Source organism: Bactrocera tryoni, unplaced genomic scaffold (genome assembly GCF_016617805.1).
Source record: "Bactrocera tryoni isolate S06 unplaced genomic scaffold, CSIRO_BtryS06_freeze2 scaffold_7, whole genome shotgun sequence".
NCBI classification, from domain to species: Eukaryota; Metazoa; Arthropoda; class Insecta; order Diptera; family Tephritidae; genus Bactrocera; species Bactrocera tryoni.
Genome location: NW_024396366.1, coordinates 4,277,752 through 4,288,866, shown reverse-complemented (window position 1 = coordinate 4,288,866; position 11,115 = coordinate 4,277,752). Strand labels below are relative to the sequence as shown.

General features: G+C 32.7%; 1 protein-coding gene across 1 annotated transcript; it reads left to right on the top strand.

The window, feature by feature from the left end:
- Nucleotides 1–2,958: 2,958 nt before the first annotated feature.
- LOC120781490 lies at nt 2,959–5,333 on the top strand. Its single transcript, XM_040113714.1, has 2 exons — nt 2,959–2,973; nt 3,291–5,333. Exon 2 carries the CDS (start codon nt 3,396–3,398, stop codon nt 5,169–5,171), a length of 1,776 nt encoding a protein of 591 aa, XP_039969648.1. The 5' UTR covers nt 2,959–2,973; nt 3,291–3,395; the 3' UTR covers nt 5,172–5,333.
- The last annotated feature ends 5,782 nt before the right edge of the window (nt 5,334–11,115 follow it).

Below are 11,115 nucleotides of genomic sequence, written 5' to 3'. Positions count from 1 at the left end.
TGTATACGTTTGATGGTTCATACGATATTAAGGGGATTTCTATGTTTATGACTAGCCGTGAATCAACAATTAAACCTTTAGCAGTCATCGAAAAAAACTCATAAACGAATAAATAAATCAAAACACCACATAACATTCGAAGACTCGAAGAATTCGTTAACTCGAACACGCATGGTTTTGATTGGTTCGAGTTTTCGCGAGTGCACTGTACATATATTTTATTACCTTATGCCCACGTCGATTGGGTTTGGGTTATACAAACAACCGTATGATGAATAAAACTATTATACTCTCTAGCAACTTGTTGGAAGATTGAGTCGACAATAAAAAAGTAAATTTATTGTAACCTTAAAGATTTCGTCTAGCGGGATCAATGGCAAGTTGTGTGCGTTTGATCACTTGACAATTTTTTGTCTTAAAAAAAAATAAATTTTTGGCTTGGTGCAGCTCTGTCCATATTTATAGACAGTAGAAGTAACCACACATTCAGAATTAAATGGATAATTGAATTCTACTTTTTCAACGGAGTTAAAGTTGAAGCGCGCCTATTTGATTAAAATCGTGTTTGGCGACTTTAACGCCAGGATGAACAAAAAAGGTTTCTTTGGTACAACGACCGGTAAATTCAGCCTCCATGATGAAACATCCCCAAACGTTTTGAGGCTGATCGACTTAGCTAGGGACCCGAAATATGGTTATATGTAGTACTAGATTTCAGCATAAGAAAATTCTTCAAGCTACCTGGCTGTAGCCGGATCGAAAAGCCACGAACCAGATCGATCATATTTGATAGACGGAAGACATATCTTCATTGTTTTAAAGGTGTAAGGTCCGAGGTCCTAGCATTGACTTGAACTATTATCTTGTTACCACGAAGATACGCACCCGCCCCTTCGCAGCAAAAAACGAACTTCTACAAACACAAGGAATGTTCGACGTTGAGAAGCTGCAATGACAACAGAAAGCAGCTAGGTATAAGCGAACTATGGGACCTTACGTACATCTGCAATGGAAGCAAAGCAAAAGAGCAATTGCTACGATGAGGAGTGCCGTGTCGCAGTAGAGGGGAATGTCTACATTGCAATGGAATAATCGACCACAACACGTGCAGGATTGGATAGATACCGAAAATTAAAGAGGGAAGGTAAACTGATTTGCAGAAAAAAGAGAGAGGCCGCAATGCGTGAGTACGAAGAGCTTGACGAGCTGCCCCAACTACCGTGGTAGAGTCCCCAGAAAGATTAAGGACCACAGTCAACCAACTGATTGGACTTTATCAGTATGTTTTTAGGCCTGGAAGACCAACAACTAGCCAGATATTCACCATGCTCCAAATCTGGAAAAAGATCCGTGAAAAGGAGATCGGCACACTCTATCTCTTCTTCGATTTCAAAGCTGATTTTGACAGCACGAAAAGGAGCTGCCTTTATGCGGTGATGTCTATCCCCACAAAAATAATAAAGCTTTGTAAGCTGACATTGAGCAATACCAAAAAATCAGTCAGAGTCGGAATGACCTCTCCGAATCGTTCGATACCAAACCTCGGCGACTCTCTATCGTGCGACTTCTTCAACATACTTCTGGAGAAAATAATTCGAGCTGTAGATTTTAATAGAGAAGGTACAATCTTCTACAAGAGTGTAAAACTGCTGAATTCACCACGCTCACTATTGTGAGATTTTGCGTATGCTGAGGTGATTTCAAAAGCACAAATGTTCCCACTTTCCTCACAAATTTGTGATGTATGAAAACAAACCTAACAATGCAAAATCGGTTGAGCTTGATATGTTAATTTCAATATTTTGAAGAAATATGCAATTATTTTGTTGAAATATATTGGAGGAACTAGTTATCTATTTTAAATATAAGTATTTATCTATTACAATAATGATGTAACCTACAGTCTTTGTACATTTTACTTCCTTCTGAGTATGAATAAAAAGACATACATAAATATGTATGTATGTATATATATATTTAATACATGTGTGAATAAAAAGATATTTATATTTAAATAATATGCTGTAACGCTGGAGCTGCTCCTGAAATGTCCTTTCATAATTTGAAATCCTTAAAATAAATGAAATTATTATTATATGCACCAAATTTAACAGATTTGCGAAAGTACTCACTGTTTTTGGTTGTCCTTTTCCGTAAAACAGCTGGTTCAAATCAAAGTGCTTTTCACCTCATGTGTTGAGTTTTTTGGACTTTTTTTTTGTGGGTTTTGATCAAGAATAACCTCACAATAAACCTCAGAAATTTTTTCTTACAAAAGTGTTCTGATGTTTTCTCAGTATAGTGCTGTCTACAACTGCAGCTAGAAATAACCGTTCCGTTTTAAGGACACGAGTTCAACCGTTTGAAAATAAAAGCAAGCATTAAATTCACCAAAAATCCTAATCCCACGCAGGTTGCGTGCCAAAAGGGGACAAATGCAAATTGTAAATTTAAAAACTTTTTTTCAATTTAAAAAACCCCGAAAACACAATAAGTGGTTAATGGAAATAAAAAATTACTTGTATCTGACAAATTAAATTACTTTCTTTGAGTTCTATTAATATAGATGCCACAATTGCTAATTACTAAATTTTGATTGCCACAATTTGACAAAACAAATCACAACTTTTTACTATAGTACAGTTGGCTTACCGTACGTTTTTTTAAACCGTTGTAATTTTTAGCGAAAATGCTTAACTATTTTATTTTAATAATAATAGAAAAGAAAATTATGAAAGACTGCTTCGCGTGGCTAATTCTTACCGTACTAAGAATGCAGTCGTATGTGGCATATAATTTGGTAGAAATCTCAAATAACATAGCTATGCATAACGAAACATATTTTTTGTTCTAATCAACTGTCGTTATCGTTCTGCGGTCAGTAACTTAAGAATACTTGGATATACATACTTATGTATTTCAGAAAGTCAATTTGTTACAATCTACCCGTTAATATCATTCGTCATTTTGGATGTATGTTTGCTTTTTTTTATTGGCCATGGGACATACTTGTACATATGTTTACGGTAACAACATGGCATGTACATATATGTTGTTGTTTGCATGATTTTGCATTACATTGATGGTTTCAAATAATATGATGAAATGAGTTTTATTAAATTGCGAAAATTTCTTAAGAAACAATGGTTTTTAAATAATAATAATATTCAATCTCCGTGTACCATAAACACAAGTACATTATTAAAAAATATACCTTTAGATCTTAAATTCATTTCACAGAATTCATGAAAAGTGAATTATTCTTTAAATAATTATCTTTTTATTTTTAGAAAGCTACATAATTCCAACTCCATCGACTTGCGTTCGTTTCAGTGAATACAAATCTTTCATTAATTTCCAAGTGTTTTAGACTAAAGCCCTGACTTTTGATTAAGATGAGGGCGCAGAAAGACTGTACTGTGTTACTATTTTTCAACGCGATTTATTGGATCCTGTTCATAGAGTGTAGCAGAGCTAAAGTGAATGATAATTACGAATATGGTACACCTATTAAAAAAAGAGTAAGACGTTCATTAGCAACAATTTGTGTTGAAATAAAACCTAGACACTTACAAGAGGAACCATATCTTTTGTGTAAAAATGGAAAACTTCCCGGATTTGTACAACAAGTACCATATACTAAAAATAATAATTTCTTAAGCAACGATCGCAACATCATACCCATGCCCAAATATGGAGAAAATAAAAGTAACTATGTTGCACACCAACCTTTACTTCTCTTTCCAAATGTGCAACTTAATAAAGGAACCTTCGGCATTTCGAACTTCGTTAATAGATATAGTCAATCGACTCATTCTAATTCGGAAAAGACTACACCTCCTTTGAATTCCAGTCCCGTTGATCAAAGATTACCAACTTCGATGCCATTCATATTAAGCACAGTTAAATACGAAGAGGACAATGAAACACCATCAAGACGTTATAATTCTAACAATGAATATCTGAAAACTAGAAAAGACGACGAAGATTGTATTGCACAACTATATGACCTTAATCAATCAAAAAATTTTTATTTTAATAACTTCGATGCAAAGAATTGCCTGGCTAAACTTGATTTAGAGACTGAAAAATCGAATTTTAATCCTACAAATGATGATTCTGCTGACTCTTTACAATATTCATTAAATGCACCTATCCCAAGGCCAGAGATTGAAATGGCTTCGCCAACCTTGGTAAAAGAATTGCCATTACTTTATGACGCTACAAGTATTGCTTCCCAACAAATATTTAGTGAAACCAGTAACCGAAACCAACAATATTCAACAGAAAGCCTTCAATATAAATTACCGTATACTAGCCTAAGGAGTCAGAGTATAGAGAAAGGTCAATATGATGATTTACGGAAAGAAACACTATCTGTCCCAGAAGCACCTTCGAATCAATATTGTAAAGCTTGTCCACCTGAAACGGGGTTCACTTTACCACCTATCATTATAACTCTACCATGTTATAATCCTTCATCTGAAGATAAACTTTCGGACTCATTTACTAGTTATAGACCTCTTCCTCCAACCTACAATAGTCCGTCATATGAAAAGTTTGTTTGCGAAAATCAGTTTTTAAGACGGCCAGAAACTAGAGAATTAGTCGGATCCTCTTATAACCCATTGCTTCATATTTTTCAAACAAACCTGCTTCCTTATTTCAGTATGATACCACGATTAGGTGACTTACTAGGTTCAGCGCGTGTATTATTGCCAACGTCACATGTCACAGACGGGATATTTCAAAGTACAACACCCATCCCAGAAATTTCGCGCTCAAATCCATTAACATATATATCCCAGCCAGCAATGATGCCAATAAGCAAGTTCAATAATGATTTACGTCCACACATTGAGGACGACAATGTAGCAGTACAGTTAGATAATATGCAAATAACAACACTGCCTATGACCACAGTTTTAGCCGAGTCTTCGGATGTTGATTCCTTAATATCAATAAAATCATTTGAGGATTTGCAAAAGGGAGATAATTCCAAATTACAAAGTCAAAGTGAAATTAGAAATTTTACAACAGCTAAACCTAACGAGATAACGAAACCATCTATAACAGAAGATTGGAATCAAACTAGCGAAGAGTCTACTAAAAAAATTTTGACAATTATTGAAAAGGCCCGACGCCTACAAATGCGGCACAGGATTAATTAAAATTGAAAATGTCTTAATAATTAGCTTTGCAAAATAGAAACTACTCATATTGATACATATTTTGAACTATTAAGCTTAAAATTTTGTACATATATGTATATAGTACTATATGTAGGATGAAATGAATCGAAATTAATAAAAACTCAATTTCGAATTTTTTAATGATACGTAGTTTTGCATATTCGGTGATGATATGTAGGTTTGATTTTAATGTCAATAACACAATTTTTAAATAAAAAGCCAAAAATTTACATATATGCGTATATGTATAAATAAAAACAGGATGATTTTATTTGGTTCGATATTGTATATAATTGTACATACATATATATGTACATAAAATAGTGAAAATTATTTCTTTTAAGGCGAGCGATGTTTTTGGAGGCTTTGTTCTTCTTGCCATATTTATTAATATGATTGTAGTAAAATAAACTTTATTGAACATTTGTGTACATTAACAGATAAATTTTGATTTTGTTGAACATACTATACATACATATGTATTTATATTAAATTTATATGATATATACACGTTATGTATGTACATAATTTATTTAGAGGAGGATTATATCCGGAGTCATAGTCCTTCTATTTCAAGGACATTTTACACTCATTCACATAACAAATAAAATTTTTTGATTAGACAAACTAATAATTTTTGTAATACTTTAATTTTATTTATTTAAATTATTGATGTTATTATTAAATTATAAATGAAACTTAAAGTTACGGTTAACGAGCTGTAATAACTTACGTTTATGCAAATAATAATATTACCTCTAAATTATTGGGTCAAACATATATACATATGTACGTGTGTTAATTATAATAAAGTTAACGTAAACTCCATAGAATTCATCCCCTTAGTAAATGCTGCGCTAACATGAAATGAATGGAGCATTAACAAATGTTTTGCCTTTAGCATATTTTTTTTTATAATTTCCATGATTTAGATAGTCAGTGAAAAGTTCAGGACAACTACGATATGGTTGGTCGGCTTCTGTCAATGTTATTGGTGGGGCCGGTCCCTTATAAAGATCGTGAATATTATTTCCATAATAATATGGATTAACATTAAATGAATGCGGTTTTATTGATGGAGCAAATGTGCATGAATTTTGTGTCATAATAGCATAAATTGCGATATCACTTGGTGTCACTTCTGTACAGCTGCATTGTGACCCAACCCCATACCTAGAAGATAGTGACGGTAATAACGGTGGGGAAGCAAAATTTTTGTGACTGCAAAGATTTAGATATTCCTCCGATGGTGGAATTTTATTTGATAAAAGTGCGCTGTGTGGAGATATGCCACAAGGTGAACTTTGATTCGAATTTATCACTTTTGTGTCAGGTTCATCTTTCAAATTATCGTATGAAGGAATTTTTTTTTTTTCATTTGTATACACATTTGTTTGGTATACATTTTGCTGAGAATTTTGAAACGGAGGCGCAGTATATACATCAGTGTTCTTAACAGGCGGGGTATCTATCATTTGGTAAGTATTTTTAACAGATGAGTTTTTATAAATTTTCCCATTTTCATTTGAGCATATCGGTCCATTATTTTTATTTATATCAAAGCTGTAGTCCGTGTCCTCTTTCGCCTTATGCCTTTCTATATTATTGCACTCAGTAACTTCGCTAGTTCCCATCTCATAATTATTATTAATCACATCAGAATTTTCTCCCTCATATATTTTGGGGGTGTTGCATTTGTTCTCATTGTTTATATAACCAGCTCCATTAAATCCATTAGTATTAAAATCTATGGATCTTAAAAATGGTTGAAAAATTCTTAACGGATCAAACGGTTGCAATGAGTGTAAAGGAGGTAGTTGTTGAAAGGAAGGGATATCAGAAGATGTTGGTGGTTTTTCATAAATATCGCCCTCACCAGCGTTGTAGTTATTGTTGCAACAATTAACACAACCCTCATCATTAAAAGGATTCTGAAGACCGATATCCTTCCAAAACTTTTTTAAAAATGATCGCTGTGTTCGTTTTAAGTCTTCCTTAGGCTCTACGTGGTTCGAGTTAGTGTCTGCTTCAAGATAGTATAACGATTGAATGGAATTCAATACGCTAGGATTTATGGATGAAAGCTTAAATGGTAAAACTTTATTGGCTGATGAACTCCATAAAATAAACATAATAAACGATTGAAGTTTCATTTTTCACCGATCTTTAATCAATTTATTGTCACAACTGTATCCACCTCAAATCGGAATACAAAAAACTGAATGCAAATACTTTAACTGACTTTTATTAATATAATTTTCCATTTAAGTTCCCATATTTGTCTGTGTACCACTTTCAAAATAAAAAAAATTGCTGATTGAGAAAGTGAAAGTAATGCATTTACTGCATTAAGCAGGTGCAATCGCCCCAATTTATTTACATATGTAGAGTAGGTTAGATTATCAAGGTAGTCTAGTGAAAGGTATTTGACTGCACATATTTAAATAATGGTAAAAATATATATACATTTACATACACTTTGCATTATGCCCTTATTTGCATTTACCTTTATGTATATGTATATTCATAAAACAATTGTCAAACGCACAGTGCACTGCCATACATTAGCACTGCCACATATGCATATAATCTGTTTATTAGGTTTTGGATGTACTTGATTACCAAACGCAGGACATGACATAGAAATCTGTTGAATTTTGATTTCTGTACTGTGTCACATTTCAGATAGAGGTATCGCTGCGTCTGTTCTGATAATTCAATTTATGATTTTAATTGATAGTAATTCACTTTTGCGTGCTTTCACATACATAAAGAACAACTGAATTTCTATGCGCTGAAGTAAACGTATTGTTTTAATTAAGTTTGCAAAGAATTTTCTACATTTAGTATGGAAAAGTTGAAAAGTGGAATATTAAATATAGCAATTAATGAAAGCTATAGATTTTATCAAAGTTATGACTTTCTGGAAAGTGATACGTAAAAAAGTTTTGTGTTGATAGTTGAAAATTTTCTTATATGAAGAAAATACTCTGACATACTCTCAGATTCCAGGAGCAAATATGAGTATCTAGTTAACTTTGGAAATTGTAGTGACGAAAAACCAAAGTTATTCCACCAGAATCTAAAAGTGATGGAAGAAATGATGTAAATCACTGCTGGTACTTAAATAAATAGTGTCAACTGGAAAATTATAAAAGAAAATGTTTGGTTATGTTAAATGATCGATCCTAATAGGGTCTTCTCATTTGGACAGTTTATAGCGCCTGTCCGTTGTGGTACCTAGAACTGCGATAAAAATATCTTAATTATTAAGCAAAACTTCATTTATAAATATATCTGGCACATTTTCATGTTTTTTTTAATAATTTGTAATTTAAAATGAAATTAAAGACTTAAAAATAAACAAGACCAAATTTTATAAACCTGTTGATAGTTCTTTAACTGTGGACAGAAATATATCCAAAATCGATTTTAAAGCTAAGGCACAAAACTACTGTACACGATCGTTTTTGATGATAACCAAATATTTGGTATTTTTACCAACGTATTTTTTTTATATGCCCACCAGAGAAAACAAAAAAAATATTTTTTATAAAACATAGCACGGTAGTATGCGGTAGTAAAAAATTATAAAATAACGTTATGTGGTAGTCAGCCCAGCCCAACGCAAATTTTATTCCAAAATTGTACACATGGTAAAAATGTGGAACATATACATAGTATTACTATAATTGAATAAAAAATACTGCCCAGCCTGTCATTCTTAATTAATTAATTTATTTACTTTAGATCAATAAGGCAAAGAATAATTTTTATCATGAGAAAAATTGAATAAATAATATTCAAATGAACTCTTAAGAAAACATAGAATTGCACTCATATGTAAAAATATGTTTATGCATGGGTATGTTATTTGGCAGAGGATAAGTTGCTTAATCTTTAAAGATATTTAATATAGCTTCAGTTTTACACTCAAATCAATTCATTAAATCAAGAAGAATTTAACTGGAAGTTACTGTGATTATTTATGTCTTAGTAATTTTTATGTTTAACCGATTGAAATACGAAACTACACATTGAATTCTGTCGATAGCAGCAATTTTCGACATGCTTACAAATTTATGTTAATACCCTTCAAGAAATGCTAGTAAGTGGTAGTTCGCAATTTATTTTTACTTATTTAACTTTTTCAAATTTTTTATATAAATAACATAATTGCTGGTTAAAATTAATAAATTATCAATAACAGGAAAATTGTTATAAAAACCAAAAGTGTTAAGAATAAATGTCATTTTTTTGTATATACGGTTTTTTATTACGTAGTACATACATTCAAACATACATATTTCTTCGCAAATCACGTTTTGTAAACGACAGCGAAATCAAAATCTGTATAAAAGAGCATTGTACTGTATAAATTCAGAATAGTCGGAGTTGAATGAAGCATTGTATTATATTCAAGTTTTAATATGATAACGCTTTTGATTATTCTTTTCTCGATGAGTTGTGTGATGACTCAAATTATACAAATGGAGCCATCACAGGGAATACTCATCCCAGCTGGAATAGCGCAATCAGTACGCATTACTCGGTCATCCCAATCTCCTTCTGCACCTCCAACGGCATATAGCAGTGTTTCTACATATCCATACTCGAAGCTAGCACATGCCACAACTCTTTCATATAAACCGTCTTCTATCCCAGCACTACCATGTCCAAGGAACTACTTATTTAGTTGTCAGGCGTCCTTGACACCAACTCAATGTTCGTCTCCTGCTCCTTCACCGTCTTATACTGTTCCTGCGAAAGCTTCAGCCAGCTCATCTTATGTCACACCACAAGGCGCATACTCACATATCATTCCTCAATATTCTTTCGCTGTGCCAGTTGTCAAGGAGCTATTTTAATAAGATTTATTTTTGCAGTAATCAGCATAGTAAGATATTAAGACCTTTAATACAAGAAATGATAATAAACACTCAAAGGTTTAGCTCATTATTATAAGCATTTGAGGAATCATTTAAAATTTTTCTTATTCATATTTTTTATCCTAGTTGTAGGTAAAATACAAAAAGCAAGATTTTTGGTTAAATCTATTTATTTTTATTGTATTTGAGTATTTCTAGGCTTGCATATCTTAAGTAATTTCTAGAAGTACTAAATAATCGTTAATATGGGTATAAATTTAGCGAAAGTATATTGTAAATTATGAATGGAAAGGTAGGGGCTAGACCGCAACGGGTTCCCCTAAGGCAGCATTAGAAAAATTCTGCTCCCAAGTGGTAACCAGTTAAGCCCTATCGAGCAACTCTGTGTATTTGATAAAATACATGTACAACTAGTATTTCAAGACCTGAGCAGTTCCTCTGGTGCTCATAGCTACAAGCAACCCTTGAAAGAGTTGACTGAATTGAATTGAATTCCCACCTGCTCCGATCGGGCTAGCTCGTCTTTTTATTTTCTTTGTTTTCCTGGTTCCCACTTGTCTCCTTCTATGCAAATCGATTTCTGTGCTAATCTAGTCCAAATTCAATAACCATACTAATACGTCCGTATTGAAGATGATTCAGCATAAAATGGCCTAAAACCTATAGACGGCTGGTCGTAAGCATTGCATCATACTTTAATATGTATTGCTGGAATCGTAATGTTCCCCAAAGTCTTTGTTGGTGTAGTTATCTTCGCCTATTGCCTCCTAATATGTTAGTATATGACAGATCACACTTACACAGAACCAATATACATTTGAGACAATAGCTCTTTTATATTAATTCCAAATATGAACAATTTTAGAAACCCTGCGTTCAATGAATTCCCTTCAAATAAGTATTTCTTTTGTCTGGGTTATGCAATAGGGATTATATGCTTTCTGATGAGGTGCCCCATGTGATCGGATGAGCCATTGTATATGGCTTTTCTAGTGCTTAGCATTTAATTTAACCAGTTTGTTGCAGTTTTCTTG